Genomic DNA, 18,001 nt, shown 5'->3' on the forward strand with positions numbered 1-18,001 from the left:
ATGTCTCATTGTTCTGTGTTTATAGCTATTTGTTTCAGGTATGCGTGACGCAAACATTTCACACACGCTTTTTCCAGCGCTACAGTACTCAGGACAGCTCTCTTTATGGCATGGAAATATTCTGGAATATTGCAAATTGGTGCTGAGGGTAGGTCGTCATGCTCATTCTCGTGTAAGGTCTTCAACTGAAATACACCACCCATAGGTTTGAAGCCGGTCTTCAACTGAAATACACCACCCATAGGTTTGAAGCCGGTCTTCAACTGAAATACACCACCCATAGGTTTGAATCCAGTCTTCAACTGAAATACACCACCCATAGGTTTGAAGCCAGTCTTCAACCGATACACCACCCATAGGTTTGAAGCCGGTCTTCAACTGAAATACACCACCCATAGGTTTGAATCCAGTCTTCAACTGAAATACACCACCCATAGGTTTGAAGCCGGTCTTCAACTGAAATACACCACCCATAGGTTTGAATCCGGTCTTCAACTGAAATACACCACCCATAGGTTTGAATCCGGTCTTCAACTGAAATACACCACCCATAGGTTTGAAGCCGGTCTTCAACTGAAATACACCACCCATAGGTTTGAAGCCGGTCTTCAACTGAAATACACCACCCATAGGTTTGAAGCCGGTCTTCAACTGAAATACACCACCCATAGGTTTGAAGCCGGTCTTCAACTGAAATACACCACCCATAGGTTTGAAGCCGGTCTTCAACTGAAATACACCACCCATAGGTTTGAATCCAGTCTAAATACACCACCCATAGGTTTGCAAAGCCTGTCTCCAAGGTTTGAAGCTGGTCATTCAATCAGAAGCAGCTAGGTTTGAATCCAGTCTAAGGGCAAAGCCTGTCTCCAAGGGCTGGCATTCAATCAGATCAGCGTAATCGCACGCTTGATATTTAAAGATCATTTCCAATTGAGAACGTGGTCTCTGAACATTGCCTTCAAAAGGGCCGATGGGCTTGAATCCCGGCCAAGGTGGCTCACTGAACTACCTCAACAGTGGAGAGAGTTTCCCTTTAGAACTAAAATGCATTGAGAGTCAAACACTTTAAAAGCATATGATTTATTAAGAACAAGTGTTCATTTTCATCAAGAAACTACAATGACGGCAAAACATTTATCGTACAAAAAAGGAGTGTTTACTTGACGTTTCAGGCTGATACGGCAACGCATTTGAAATGACTCCCATGTTCATTCATAGACAGGGAGGCCGACAACTACAGCACATGTTTTTCGGGTTAAGAGGCAAATAGAATTCATAGACTTTGGAAAACATTACACTGAATAGCAACAGTAGAACTTGAGATGAGTGAGGTCACTAATTCAATGAAACAAACCTTTCACCAATGTTAACTGCACTCAAATGGCAACAAAATACAGTTGTAAACTCCCCTTCAATAACATGCAAGCAAACAAAAGCAGGAAGGTGGCCATTTTGTATGCTATTTACACAATACATTCTTCCCACAAGGCATCTAGCAATAACTGTTGAATGGTTAGTCATTTCCATAGCTGGAGAAACACTGATCATTGAAGTGGATAAATGCTAGCTAACCTTTTCCTTTTTGACTTGGAAGAATCAGGCCCTGTTCAAACCCTTCTAATGCAACTTCCTTCTAATTCAATCACCACTTGGAAGAAACCCCACCTCTTTAAGGAATACCTGTTCAAACCCTTCTAAAATATTTAGCAACCCACTGTTTGTGCACAATCACTGATCTGAAATGTAATGTAATGCAACCTTGTTTGTGCACAATCACTGATCTGACAAAGTTGGATAGGTGGAATTTAGGCTACTTTCCACTGCGTCCTCTGACCAACCAGATCGTGTTAGATCAGTGGTGATTTCCTTGAGGAATAGGTGAAGGAAGGAGGTATTAGAACAGGGCCTATTGCACCAGTCAATGCACCCTGAGAGAGTTCCTAATAAACCTAAATCATTGGACAATGTGATAGATGGAAACCAGTACAGACAGTTTTCAGTAGAACAGAGCTACAACCTTTCAAACTGATCACAAACAGAGAATGGAAAAATACTTGAGTGATTCAATCAGTACAATGTAAATTCATTTAACTAGGCAAGTCAGTTAACAAATTCTTATTTACGACGACGCTGGGCCAATTGTGTGCCGCCCTATGGGACTCAATCACGGCCGGTTACGCTACAGCCTGAAATCGAACCAGGGTCTGTAGTGACACCTCTAGCACTGCAATGCAAATACACAACCAATCGCAAATGAACAGATTAAACCAACCATCCCACACAAACGGGTACCATTGGGACCAAGGTGGCAGTGCCAACCAAAAGACACCAGGCAGGAAACTCTCCCATAGAGAGATGTGTCTTGAGAAAGGCAAAATAAGTCCACATCCCACAATGTCAAGCATTACATTTAGATTTATTTACACAATAGTATAAAATGCACCTCAGGGTCATCAAGCATCTCAGAGTAGGAGGCAAAACTGATCCTATATCAGCACAACTCTGAAAACGTGCCATCACATCAGTCAGTGGTATCTCACATTATGACATGTGGACATGGCCATAAATGTCCACTAGGGGGCGAAAGAGCTTCAAATGAACTTGTGCTGCTAATTTCCTGCCCAGCAACCCAGAACTCCAACTGTTACTATGGTAAAGTCACCATAGGCTTGAACTTTCCCATCTCCACAGATCTGGGATCAGATCACTAGCCTCAAATCCTTTATCCAGAAGGGGAAACTACATAAAACATGTCTAGGGGTAACTTCTACCTCCTATGATAAAGCTATTCCAACGGGCCAGATGATTTGGAACAAGGTAGTCAATTTGTAAGTCGCTCTGGATAAGAGCGTCTGCTAAATGACTTAAATGTAAATGTAAATGTAGAAGTTGACCTAACAACAGATCTACGATCTAGGTGATTTCACCAATCCTAAGTAGTGCACTATGTAGGGAATAGGGTCCTATTTGGGATGAAGCCCATAGATCATCTCATAGACGTATAAAAATAGATAAGGCAACATTGATATCTCCCTCCCTCCTCCCAAGTCTGTACCATCATTCACACACACGAGACATCTTAGCTTTGCCTGAATATATAATATAATGTAACCGTCATCTCACTGCTCTCCTCTGATATGGGTGGTGAGAGAGGTGGGAAATAGGAGGGAAATGGGGACAGACAGAAACCCAGAGAGAGACAGAGACAAAGTGATGAGTACTAGAAAGATAGAATTCAGTCTCTGAATAATCTATGACAAAGGAAAGACGAGGGTTGGATTGGATTCCTTGTTTCCTATAGCGATGCCTCCATTCATCCCTTCATCCATTTCATGGTTCATCCCCAGGAAGGAGTGGGTGAGTGCGGTAGAGTCGTGTAGTGAAGAGAGGTCCATACTCAGAGGGTGAAGAAGAGGATGAGAACAACTACCATGATGACCACCAGTACTCCGATGGCACACCACTGTCTCCTACCTGAGAGAACACACACACACACACACACACACACGTCACAATCACGAGTGTATAGTCTAGAGATGCTTATATGTACTTGCCTGCCATAGCCTGAGGGCCACTGAATAATAACATATGCATAGTAAGCAGTAACTTAACATCATTCCAAATAGTAGTGGTATGGATAGTATAAGTGATAGCAGTTTAGTGATGGCGGTAGTAGTAATGATGATGGTAATAGGGGTGATGGTAATGATAGCAGTTTAGTGATGGTGGTAGTAATGATGGTGGTAGTAGTAATGATGGTGGTAGTAGTAATGATGGTGGTAGTAGTAATGATGGTGGTAGTAGTAGTGATGGTGGTAGTAGTAGTGATGGTGGTAGTAGTAGTGATGGTGGTAGTAGTAGTGATGGTGGTAGTAGTAGTGATGGTGGTAGTAGTAATGGTGGTGGTAGTAGTAATGATGGTGGTAGTAGTAATGATGGTGGTAGTAGTAGTGATGGTGGTAGTAGTAATGGTGGTGGTAGTAGTAATGATGGTGGTAGTAGTAATGATGGTGGTAGTAGTGATGGTGGTAGTAGTAATGGTGGTGGTAGTAGTAATGATGGTGGTAGTAGTAATGATGGTGGTAGTAGTAATGTGATGGTGGTAGTAGTAATGATGGTGGTAGTAGTAATGATGGTGGTAGTAGTAATGATGGTGGTAGTAATGATGGTGGTAGTAGTAATGATGGTGGTAGTAGTAATGATGGTGGTAGTAGTAATGGTGGTGGTAGTAGTAATGATGGTGGTAGTAGTAATGATGGTGGTAGTAGTAATGGTGGTGGTAGTAGTAATGATGGTGGTAGTAGTAATGGTGGTGGTAGTAGTAATGATGGTGGTAGTAGTGATGGTGGTAGTAGTAATGATGGTGGTAGTAGTAATGGTGGTGGTAGTAGTAATGATGGTGGTAGTAGTAATGGTGGTGGTAGTAGTAATGATGGTGGTAGTAGTAATGATGGTGGTAGTAGTAATGATGGTGATAGTAGTAGTGATGGTGGTAGTAGTAGTGATGGTGGTAGTAGTAGTGATGGTGGTAGTAGTAATGATGGATGGTGGTAGTAGTAATGATGGTGGTAGTAGTGATGGTGGTAGTAGTAGTGATGGTGGTAGTAGTAATGATGATGGTGGTAGTAATGATGATGGTGGTAGTAGTAGTGATGGTGGTAGTAGTAATGATGATGGTAGTAGTAATGATGGTGGTAGTAGTAATGGTGGTAGTGTAGTGATGGTGGTAGTAGTAATGATGGTGGTAGATGGTGGTAGTAGTGATGGTGGTAGGTGGTAGTAGTATGATGGTGGTAGTAGTAATGATGGTGGTAGTAGTAAGTAGTAATGATGGTGGTAGTAGTAATGATGGTGGTAGTAGTAATGATGGTGGTAGTAGTAATGATGGTGGTAGTAATGATGGTGGTAGTAGTGATGGTGGTAGTAGTAATGGGTGGTAGTAGTAATGATGGTGGTAGTAGTAATGATGGTGGTAGTAGTAATGATGGTGGTAGTAGTAATGATGGTGGTAGTAGTGATGGTGGTAGTAGTAATGGTGGTGGTAGTAGTGATGGTGGTAGTAGTGATGGTGGTAGTAGTAATGGTGGTGGTAGTAGTAATGATGGTGGTAGTAGTGATGGTGGTAGTAGTAATGGTGGTGGTAGTAGTAATGATGGTGGTAGTAATGATGGTGGTAGTAGTGATGGTGGTAGTAGTGATGGTGGTAGTAGTAATGGTGGTGGTAGTAGTAATGATGGTGGTAGTAGTGATGGTGGTAGTAGTAATGGTGGTGGTAGTAGTAATGGTGGTGGTAGTAGTAATGGTGGTGGTAGTAGTAATGGTGGTGGTAGTTGTAATGATGGTGGTAGTAGTAATGATGGTGGTAGTAGTGATGGTGGTAGTAGTAGTAATGATGGTGGTAGTAGTAATGATGGTGGTAGTAGTAATGATGGTGGTAGTAGTAGTGATGGTGGTAGTAGTAGTGATGGTGGTAGTAGTAATGATGGTGGTAGTAGTAATGATGGTGGTAGTAGTAATGATGGTGGTGGTAGTAATGATGGTGGTAGTAGTAATGATGGTGGTAGTAGTATGATGGTGGTAGTAGTGATGGTGGTAGTAGTAATGATGGTGGTGGTGGTAGTAGTAATGATGGTGGTAGTAGTAATGATGGTGGTAGTAGTAATGGTGGTGGTAGTAGTGATGGTGGTAGTAGTAATGATGGTGGTAGTAGTAATGATGGTGGTAGTAGTAATGATGGTGGTAGTAGTAATGATGGTGGTAGTAGTAATGATGGTGGTAGTAGTAATGATGGTGGTAGTAGTAATGATGGTGGTGGTAGTAGTAATGATGGTGGTAGTAGTAGTGATGGTGGTAGTAGTAATGATGGTGGTAGTAGTAATGATGGTGGTAGTAGTAATGATGGTGGTAGTAGTGATGGTGGTGGTAGTAGTGATGGTGGTAGTAGTAATGATGGTGGTAGTAGTAATGATGGTGGTAGTAGTAATGATGGTGGTAGTAGTAGATGATGGTGGTAGTAGTAGTGATGGTGGTAGTAGTAATGATGGTGGTAGTAGTAATGATGGTAGTAGTAATGATGGTGGTAGTAGTAATGATGGTGGTAGTAGTAATGATGGTGGTAGTAGTGATGGTGGTAGTAATGATGGTGGTAGTAGTAATGATGGTGGTAGTAGTAATGATGGTGGTAGTAGTAATGATGGTGGTAGTAGTAATGATGGTGGTAGTAGTAATGATGGTGGTAGTAGTAATGATGGTGGTAGTAGTGATGGTGGTAGTAGTAATGATGGTGGTAGTAGTGATGGTGGTAGTAGATGGTGGTAGTAGTGATGGTGGTAGTAGTGATGGTGGTAGTAGTAATGATGGTGGTAGTAGTGATGGTGGTCGTAGTAATGGTGGTGGTAGTAGTGATGGTGGTAGTAGTAGTGATGGTGGTAGTAGTAATGATGGTGGTAGTAGTAATGATGGTGGTAGTAGTAATGATGGTGGTAGTAGGGGTGATGGTAATGATAGCAGTTTAGTGATGGTGGTAGTAATGATGATGATAGTAGTAATGATGGTGGTAGTAGTAATGATGGTGGTAGTAGTAGTAATGGTGGTGGTAGTAATGATGGTGGTAGTAGTAGTGATGGTGGTAGTAGTAGTGATGGTGGTAGTAGTAGTGATGGTGGTAGTAGTAATGATGGTGGTAGTAGTAATGATGGTGGTAGTAGTAATGGTGGTGGTAGTAGTAATGATGGTGGTAGTAGTAGTGATGGTGGTAGTAGTAATGGTGGTGGTAGTAGTAATGATGGTGGTAGTAGTAATGGTGTGGTAGTTGTAATGATGGTGGTAGTAGTAGTGATGGTGGTAGTAATGATGGTGGTAGTAGTAATGGTGGTGGTAGTAGTAATGGTGGTGGTAGTAGTAATGATGGTGGTAGTAGTAGTGATGGTGGTAGTAGTAATGGTGGTGGTAGTAGTAATGGTGGTGGTAGTAGTAATGATGGTGGTAGTAGTAGTGATGGTGGTGGTAGTAGTAATGATGGTGGTAGTAGTAGTAATGGTGGTGGTAGTAATGATGGTGGTAGTAGTAATGGTGGTGGTAGTAGTAATGGTGGTGGTAGTTGTAATGGTGGTGGTAGTAGTAATGATGGTGGTAGTAGTAATGGTGGTGGTAGTAGTAATGATGGTGGTAGTAGTAATGGTGGTGGTAGTAGTAATGGTGGTGGTGGTAGTAATGGTGGTGGTAGTAGTAATGATGGTGGTAGTAGTAATGGTGGTGGTAGTAGTAATGATGGTGGTAGTAGTAATGGTGGTGGTAGTTGTAATGGTGGTGGTAGTAGTAATGATGGTGGTAGTAGTAATGGTGGTGGTAGTAGTAATGATGGTGGTAGTAGTAATGGTGGTGGTAGTTGTAATGGTGGTGGTAGTAGTAATGATGGTGGTAGTAGTAATGGTGGTGGTAGTTGTAATGGTGGTGGTAGTAGTAATGATGGTGGTAGTTGTAGTGCTGATGTAATGGTGAGGATGACAGTTATCGTTATTGTTTCCTTTTCCATGTTGGCCCTTTAAATTTATTAGATTTCTAATTGACTGTTACCATAGTATTGTTATTTTCTTTATTTGTATTATTTACTACCATATTATTATTATTCATTAGTGTATATTGTATACATTGTTGCTCAGGCAATATAGACATTGTTTTTCATGTCAATAAAGCAGCTTGAATTTGAATGTGAAACTTGAGAGACAGAGACAGGGAGAGAGAGGCAGAGAGACAGGGAGAGAGAGGCAGAGAGAGAGAGAGAGAGAGAGAGAGAGAGAGACAGATACAGAGACAGAGATACAAAGAGAGAAGGAGGAAGACAGAAAGAGGGAAAGACAGAGACAGAGAGGAAAAGGGAGAGAGACGGAGAGGAAAAGAGAGAGAGAGTGGGAGAGAGAGAGAGGAAAAGAGAGGGAGAGAGAGAGGAAAAGGGAGAGAGACAGAGAGGAAAAGACACGGAGAGGAAAAGAGAGAGAGCGGGAGAGAGAGAGAGGAAAAGAGAGGGAGAGAGAGAGAGAGGAAAAGAGAGGGAGAGAGAGAGAGGAAAAGAGAGAGCGAGGGAGAGAGACGGAGAGGAAAAGAGAGAGAGGGAGAGAGAGAGTGATATTAAGGTAAAGAGAGGGAGGGTGACTTGGTGTTGTACCTGTCGTCTATGTGTGTGAGAGAGAACAACTGACAGAGATGGAGTGTGTGTGTTAACTCACTGCTGGTCATGTGGGAGACTTTCTCCATCTTCTTGAGGACAGAGTCCATCCTAGAACCTGTCTGGTCCATCTCCTCTCCAAACTCTCCTAACATACTGAAACATACAGGACAAAATAGGTGTTAGGCACACACATTTGAGTCATTTAACAGACATTCTTATCCAGAGCGACTTACAGGAGCAATTAGGGTTAAGTGCCTTGCTCAAGGGCACAAACAGATTTTTCACCAAGTCGGCTCAGGGATTCAAACCAGTGATTTTTGGTTACCGGCCCAACGCTCTTAACCACTAGGCTACCTGCTGCACACACACACACACACACACACACACACACACACACACACACACACACACACACACACACACACACACACACACACAGCAAACTGTCTAAAACACCCCTAAAATACTGGAACATACAAGAGAATCCCTCAAACAATGAACACGTAAAGTACACACTCACTGAACCCTTCAAACACACACGTCTCAGCATGGGAAGTATACTGTGAGATTACATGACAACAATGGAATTCACATGTAAAGTTCAGTACACACAGAGGCTCCTTGAACCCTTTAAAACCACGCACTTGAGCAAGGCGGTTATCTCTCAACAACAACTGCTGTCCGGGGGGCCGATGACGTCGATTAAAGGCTTTCTGATTCAGAGGGGTCGGGTTAAATGTGGAAGACACATTTCGGTTGAATGTATTCAGTTGTACAACTGACTAGGTATGTCCTTTCTTTACACACACACATATATGAGACGGCTATTTAAGTCATGATAACCAGTGGAAGAGGGAGGTGTGGTCCCTTAAGGGCAGCAGGTGGAGAGGTTCCAACCCCTATTCCCTTCCCATTACTCCCATTGACCCTCAACACCAAATGTGTGTGTGTGTGTGTGTGTGTGTGTGTGTGTGTGTGTGTGTGTGTGCTCACACAGCCTGCTGGTCTAGTTCATCTCCGATGCGTCCTGACATGTCTTTCAGTACTCTGATGCTTCCTGTCACCAGCTCCAACTGCTCATCCTGGTCCTGCATGATCAACTGTGGAGAACACCATCATCATCATCATCATCATCATCCTCCTCCTAACCCCAACCGTAGCTTCATGTCCACACCGCAGCTCAGCCCTAAACCATCATCATCATCATCATCATCCTCCTCCTAACCCCAACCGTAGCTTCATGTCCACACCGCAGCTCAGCCCTAAACCATCATCATCATCATCATCCTCCTCCTCCTAACCCCAACCGTAGCTTCATGTCCACACCGCAGCTCAGCCCTAAACCATCATCATCATCATCATCCTCCTAACCCCAACCGTAGCTTCATGTCCACACCGCAGCTCAGCCCTAAACCATCATCATCATCATCATCATCCTCCTAACCCCAACCGTAGCTTCATGTCCACACCGCAGCTCAGCCCTAAACCATCATCATCATCCTCCTCCTAACCCCAACCGTAGCTTCATGTCCACACCGCAGCTCAGCCCTAAACCATCATCATCATCCTCCTCCTCCTCCTAACCCCAACCGTAGCTTCATGTCCACACCGCAGCTCAGCCCTAAACCATCATCATCATCATCATCCTCCTCCTAACCCCAACCGTAGCTTCATGTCCACACCGCAGCTCAGCCCTAAACCATCATCATCATCATCATCCTCCTCCTAACCCCAACCGTAGCTTCATGTCCACACCGCAGCTCAGCCCTAAACCATCATCATCATCCTCCTCCTCCTCCTAACCCCAACCGTAGCTTCATGTCCACACCGCAGCTCAGCCCTAAACCATCATCATCATCATCATCCTCCTCCTAACCCCAACCGTAGCTTCATGTCCACACCGCAGCTCAGCCCTAAACCATCATCATCATCATCATCATCCTCCTAACTCCTAACCGTAGCTTCATGTCCACACCGCAGCTCAGCCCTAAACCATCATCATCATCATCCTCCTCCTAACCCCAACCATAGCTTCATGTCCACACCACAGCTCAGCCCTAAACCATCATCATCATCATCATCATCATCATCATCCTCCTCCTAACCCCAACTGTAGCTTCATGTCCACACCGCAGCTCAGCCCTAAACCATCATCATCATCATCATCATCATCCTCCTCCTCCTAAACCCAACCGTAGCTTCATGTCCACACCGCAGCTCAGCCCTAAACCATCATCATCATCATCCTCCTCCTCCTAACCCCAACCGTAGCTTCATGTCCACACCGCAGCTCAGCCCTAAACCATCATCATCATCATCATCATCCTCCTAACCCCAACCATAGCTTCATGTCCACACCACAGCTCAGCCCTAAACCATCATCATCATCATCATCATCATCATCCTCCTCCTCCTAACCCCAACTGTAGCTTCATGTCCACACCGCAGCTCAGCCCTAAACCATCATCATCATCATCATCATCCTCCTCCTCCTAAACCCAACCGTAGCTTCATGTCCACACCGCAGCTCAGCCCTAAACCATCATCATCATCATCATCATCATCCTCCTCCTCCTAACCCCAACCGTAGCTTCATGTCCACACCGCAGCTCAGCCCTAAACCATCATCATCATCATCATCATCATCCTCCTAACCCCAACCGTAGCTTCATGTCCACACCGCAGCTCAGCCCTAAACCATCATCATCATCATCATCATCCTCCTCCTAACCCCAACCGTAGCTTCATGTCCACACCGCAGCTCAGCCCTAAACCATCATCATCATCATCATCCTCCTCCTAACCCCAACCGTAGCTTCATGTCCACACCGCAGCTCAGCCCTAAACCATCATCATCATCATCATCATCATCCTCCTCCTAACCCCAACCGTAGCTTCATGTCCACACCGCAGCTCAGCCCTAAACCATCATCATCATCATCCTCCTCCTCCTAACCCCAACCGTAGCTTCATGTCCACACCGCAGCTCAGCCCTAAACCATCATCATCATCCTCCTCCTAACCCCAACCGTAGCTTCATGTCCTCACCGCAGCTCAGCCCTAAACCATCATCATCATCATCCTCACCCCAACCGTAGCTTCATGTCCACACCGCAGCTCAGCCCTAAACCATCATCATCATCATCCTCCTAAACCCAACCGTAGCTTCATGTCCACACCGCAGCTCAGCCCTAAACCATCATCATCATCATCCTCCTAAACCCAACCGTAGCTTCATGTCCACACCGCAGCTCAGCCCTAAACCATCATCATCATCATCATCCTCCTCCTAACCCCAACCGTAGCTTCATGTCCACACCGCAGCTCAGCCCTAAACCATCATCATCATCATCATCATCATCCTCCTCCTAACCCCAACCGTAGCTTCATGTCCACACCGCAGCTCAGCCCTAAACCATCATCATCATCATCCTCCTAAACCCAACCGTAGCTTCATGTCCACACCGCAGCTCAGCCCTAAACCATCATCATCATCATCCTCCTAAACCCAACCGTAGCTTCATGTCCACACCGCAGCTCAGCCCTAAACCATCATCATCATCATCCTCCTCCTAACCCCAACCGTAGCTTCATGTCCACACCGCAGCTCAGCCCTAAACCATCATCATCATCATCCTCATCCTCCTCCTAACCCCAACCGTAGCTTCATGTCCACACCGCAGCTCAGCCCTAAACCATCATCATCATCATCATCCTCCTCCTAACCCCAACCGTAGCTTCATGTCCACACCGCAGCTCAGCCCTAAACCATCATCATCATCATCCTCCTCCTCCTAACCCCAACCGTAGCTTCATGTCCACACCGCAGCTCAGCCCTAAACCATCATCATCATCATCATCATCCTCCTAACTCCAACCGTAGCTTCATGTCCACACCGCAGCTCAGCCCTAAACCATCATCATCATCATCATCATCATCCTCCTCCTCCTAACCCCAACCGTAGCTTCATGTCCACACCGCAGCTCAGCCCTAAACCACCATCATCATCATCCTCCTCCTCCTCCTAACCCCAACCGTAGCTTCATGTCCACACCGCAGCTCAGCCCTAAACCATCATCATCATCATCCTCCTCCTAACCCCAACCGTAGCTTCATGTCCACACCGCAGCTCAGCCCTAAACCACCATCATCATCATCATCCTCCTCCTCCTCCTAACCCCAACCGTAGCTTCATGTCCACACCGCAGCTCAGCCCTAAACCATCATCATCATCATCATCATCCTCCTCCTCCTAACCCCAACCGTAGCTTCATGTCCACACCGCAGCTCAGCCCTAAACCATCATCATCATCATCATCCTCCTCCTAACCCCAACCGTAGCTTCATGTCCACACCGCAGCTCAGCCCTAAACCATCATCATCATCATCCTCCTCCTAACCCCAACCGTAGCTTCATGTCCTCACCGCAGCTCAGCCCTAAACCATCATCATCATCATCATCCTCCTCCTAACCCCAACCGTAGCTTCATGTCCACACCGCAGCTCAGCCCTAAACCATCATCATCATCATCATCCTCCTCCTCCTAACCCCAACCGTAGCTTCATGTCCACACCGCAGCTCAGCCCTAAACCATCATCATCATCATCATCCTCCTCCTAACCCCAACCGTAGCTTCATGTCCACACCGCAGCTCAGCCCTAAACCACCATCATCATCATCATCCTCCTCCTCCTCCTAACCCCAACCGTAGCTTCATGTCCACACCGCAGCTCAGCCCTAAACCATCATCATCCTCATCATCATCCTCCTAACCCCAACCGTAGCTTCATGTCCACACCGCAGCTCAGCCCTAAACCATCATCATCATCATCCTCCTCCTAACCCCAACCATAGCTTCATGTCCACACCGCAGCTCAGCCCTAAACCATCATCATCATCATCCTCCTCCTCCTAACCCCAACCGTAGCTTCATGTCCACACCGCAGCTCAGCCCTAAACCATCATCATCATCATCATCATCCTCCTCCTAACCCCAACCGTAGCTTCATGTCCACACCGCAGCTCAGCCCTAAACCATCATCATCATCATCATCCTCCTCCTCCTAACCCCAACCGTAGCTTCATGTCCACACCGCAGCTCAGCCCTAAACCATCATCATCATCATCATCCTCCTCCTAACCCCAACCGTAGCTTCATGTCCACACCGCAGCTCAGCCCTAAACCATCATCATCATCATCATCATCATCCTCCTAACTCCAACCGTAGCTTCATGTCCACACCGCAGCTCAGCCCTAAACCATCATCATCATCATCCTCCTCCTCCTCCTAACCCCAACCGTAGCTTCATGTCCACACCGCAGCTCAGCCCTAAACCACCATCATCATCATCCTCCTCCTCCTCTAACCCCAACCGTAGCTTCATGTCCACACCGCAGCTCAGCCCTAAACCATCATCATCATCATCCTCCTCCTAACCCCAACCGTAGCTTCATGTCCACACCGCAGCTCAGCCCTAAACCACCATCATCATCATCATCCTCCTCCTCCTCCTCCTAACCCCAACCGTAGCTTCATGTCCACACCGCAGCTCAGCCCTAAACCATCATCATCATCATCATCATCCTCCTAACCCCAACCGTAGCTTCATGTCCACACCGCAGCTCAGCCCTAAACCATCATCATCATCATCCTCCTCCTAACTCCAACCGTAGCTTCATGTCCACACCGCAGCTCAGCCCTAAACCATCATCATCATCATCATCATCCTCCTAACCCCAACCGTAGCTTCATGTCCTCACCGCAGCTCAGCCCTAAACCATCATCATCATCATCCTCCTCCTAACCCCAACCGTAGCTTCATGTCCACACCGCAGCTCAGCCCTAAACCATCATCATCATCATCCTCCTCCTAACCCCAACCGTAGCTTCATGTCCTCACCGCAGCTCAGCCCTAAACCATCATCATCATCATCATCCTCCTCCTAACCCCAACCGTAGCTTCATGTCCACACCGCAGCTCAGCCCTAAACCATCATCATCATCATCATCATCCTCCTCCTAACCCCAACCATAGCTTCATGTCCACACCGCAGCTCAGCCCTAAACCATCATCATCATCATCCTCCTCCTAACCCCAACCGTAGCTTCATGTCCTCACCGCAGCTCAGCCCTAAACCATCATCATCATCATCATCATCCTCCTCCTAACCCCAACCGTAGCTTCATGTCCACACCGCAGCTCAGCCCTAAACCATCATCATCATCATCATCCTCCTCCTCCTCCTAACCCCAACCGTAGCTTCATGTCCACACCGCAGCTCAGCCCTAAACCATCATCATCATCATCATCATCCTCCTCCTAACCCCAACCGTAGCTTCATGTCCACACCGCAGCTCAGCCCTAAACCACCATCATCATCATCATCCTCCTCCTCCTCCTAACCCCAACCGTAGCTTCATGTCCACACCGCAGCTCAGCCCTAAACCATCATCATCCTCATCCTCCTAACCCCAACCGTAGCTTCATGTCCACACCGCAGCTCAGCCCTAAACCATCATCATCATCATCCTCCTCCTAACCCCAACCATAGCTTCATGTCCACACCGCAGCTCAGCCCTAAACCATCATCATCATCATCCTCCTCCTAACCCCAACCGTAGCTTCATGTCCACACCGCAGCTCAGCCCTAAACCATCATCATCCTCATCATCATCCTCCTAACCCCAACCGTAGCTTCATGTCCACACCGCAGCTCAGCCCTAAACCATCATCATCATCATCCTCCTCCTAACCCCAACCATAGCTTCATGTCCACACCGCAGCTCAGCCCTAAACCATCATCATCATCATCCTCCTCCTCCTAACCCCAACCGTAGCTTCATGTCCACACCGCAGCTCAGCCCTAAACCATCATCATCATCATCATCATCCTCCTCCTAACCCCAACCGTAGCTTCATGTCCACACCGCAGCTCAGCCCTAAACCACCATCATCATCATCCTCCTCCTCCTCCTAACCCCAACCGTAGCTTCATGTCCACACCGCAGCTCAGCCCTAAACCATCATCATCATCATCCTCCTCCTAACCCCAACCGTAGCTTCATGTCCACACCGCAGCTCAGCCCTAAACCACCATCATCATCATCATCCTCCTCCTCTTCCTCCTAACCCCAACCGTAGCTTCATGTCCACACCGCAGCTCAGCCCTAAACCATCATCATCATCATCATCATCCTCCTCCTCCTAACCCCAACCGTAGCTTCATGTCCACACCGCAGCTCAGCCCTAAACCATCATCATCATCATCATCCTCCTCCTAACCCCAACCGTAGCTTCATGTCCACACCGCAGCTCAGCCCTAAACCATCATCATCATCATCCTCCTCCTAACCCCAACCGTAGCTTCATGTCCTCACCGCAGCTCAGCCCTAAACCATCATCATCATCATCATCCTCCTCCTAACCCCAACCGTAGCTTCATGTCCACACCGCAGCTCAGCCCTAAACCATCATCATCATCATCATCCTCCTCCTCCTAACCCCAACCGTAGCTTCATGTCCACACCGCAGCTCAGCCTAAACCATCATCATCATCCTCCTAACCCCAACCGTAGCTTCATGTCCACACCGCAGCTCAGCCCTAAACCATCATCATCATCATCATCCTCTTCCTAACCCCAACCGTAGCTTCATGTCCTCACCGCAGCTCAGCCCTAAACCATCATCATCATCATCATCCTCCTCCTAACCCCAACCGTAGCTTCATGTCCACACCGCAGCTCAGCCCTAAACCATCATCATCATCATCATCCTCCTCCTCCTAACCCCAACCGTTGCTTCATGTCCACACCGCAGCTCAGCCCTAAACCATCATCATCATCATCATCCTCCTCCTAACCCCAACCGTAGCTTCATGTCCACACCGCAGCTCAGCCCTAAACCACCATCATCATCATCATCCTCCTCCTCCTCCTCCTAACCCCAACCGTAGCTTCATGTCCACACCGCAGCTCAGCCCTAAACCATCATCATCCTCATCATCATCCTCCTAACCCCAACCGTAGCTTCATGTCCACACCGCAGCTCAGCCCTAAACCATCATCATCATCATCCTCCTCCTAACCCCAACCATAGCTTCATGTCCACACCGCAGCTCAGCCCTAAACCATCATCATCATCATCCTCCTCCTCCTAACCCCAACCGTAGCTTCATGTCCACACCGCAGCTCAGCCCTAAACCATCATCATCATCATCATCATCCTCCTCCTAACCCCAACCGTAGCTTCATGTCCACACCGCAGCTCAGCCCTAAACCATCATCATCATCCTCCTCCTCCTAACCCCAACCGTAGCTTCATGTCCACACCGCAGCTCAGCCCTAAACCATCATCATCATCATCATCCTCCTCCTAACCCCAACCGTAGCTTCATGTCCACACCGCAGCTCAGCCCTAAACCATCATCATCATCATCATCATCCTCCTAACTCCAACCGTAGCTTCATGTCCACACCGCAGCTCAGCCCTAAACCATCATCATCATCATCCTCCTCCTCCTCCTAACCCCAACCATAGCTTCATGTCCACACCGCAGCTCAGCCCTAAACCACCATCATCATCATCCTCCTCCTCCTCCTAACCCCAACCATAGCTTCATGTCCACACCGCAGCTCAGCCCTAAACCATCATCATCATCATCCTCCTCCTAACCCCAACCGTAGCTTCATGTCCACACCGCAGCTCAGCCCTAAACCACCATCATCATCCTCCTCCTCCTCCTCCTAACCCCAACCGTAGCTTCATGTCCACACCGCAGCTCAGCCCTAAACCATCATCATCATCATCATCATCCTCCTCCTCCTAACCCCAACCGTAGCTTCATGTCCACACCGCAGCTCAGCCCTAAACCATCATCATCATCATCATCCTCCTCCTAACCCCAACCGTAGCTTCATGTCCACACCGCAGCTCAGCCCTAAACCATCATCATCATCATCCTCCTCCTAACCCCAACCGTAGCTTCATGTCCTCACCGCAGCTCAGCCCTAAACCATCATCATCATCATCATCCTCCTCCTAACCCCAACCGTAGCTTCATGTCCACACCGCAGCTCAGCCCTAAACCATCATCATCATCATCATCCTCCTCCTCTAACCCCAACCGTAGCTTCATGTCCACACCGCAGCTCAGCCCTAAACCATCATCATCATCATCATCATCCTCCTCCTAACCCCAACCGTAGCTTCATGTCCACACCGCAGCTCAGCCCTAAACCATCATCATCATCATCATCCTCCTCCTCCTAACCCCAACCGTAGCTTCATGTCCACACCGCAGCTCAGCCCTAAACCATCATCATCATCATCATCCTCCTCCTAACCCCAACCGTAGCTTCATGTCCACACCGCAGCTCAGCCCTAAACCATCATCATCATCATCATCATCATCCTCCTAACTCCAACCGTAGCTTCATGTCCACACCGCAGCTCAGCCCTAAACCATCATCATCATCATCCTCCTCCTCCTCCTAACCCCAACCGTAGCTTCATGTCCACACCGCAGCTCAGCCCTAAACCACCATCATCATCATCCTCCTCCTCCTCCTAACCCCAACCGTAGCTTCATGTCCACACCGCAGCTCAGCCCTAAACCATCATCATCATCATCCTCCTCCTAACCCCAACCGTAGCTTCATGTCCACACCGCAGCTCAGCCCTAAACCACCATCATCATCATCATCCTCCTCCTCCTCCTCCTAACCCCAACCGTAGCTTCATGTCCACACCGCAGCTCAGCCCTAAACCATCATCATCATCATCATCATCCTCCTAACCCCAACCGTAGCTTCATGTCCACACCGCAGCT

General features: G+C 47.3%; 1 protein-coding gene across 1 annotated transcript in view; it reads right to left on the bottom strand.

Moving 5' to 3' along the window:
• Positions 1-2,400: 2,400 nt before the first annotated feature.
• The window catches only part of LOC115120752 (syntaxin-10), a 35,746-nt gene continuing 20,145 nt past the window's right edge, over positions 2,401-18,001 (bottom strand). Inside the window, 3 exon segments of the mRNA XM_065001324.1 lie at positions 2,401-3,477; positions 8,229-8,323; positions 9,164-9,270. Coding sequence (XP_064857396.1) covers positions 3,401-3,477; positions 8,229-8,323; positions 9,164-9,270 — 279 coding nt within the window. The 3' untranslated portion in view covers positions 2,401-3,400.

This window comes from Oncorhynchus nerka, linkage group LG15 (assembly GCF_034236695.1).
Source record: "Oncorhynchus nerka isolate Pitt River linkage group LG15, Oner_Uvic_2.0, whole genome shotgun sequence".
NCBI lineage: Eukaryota > Metazoa > Chordata > Actinopteri > Salmoniformes > Salmonidae > Oncorhynchus > Oncorhynchus nerka.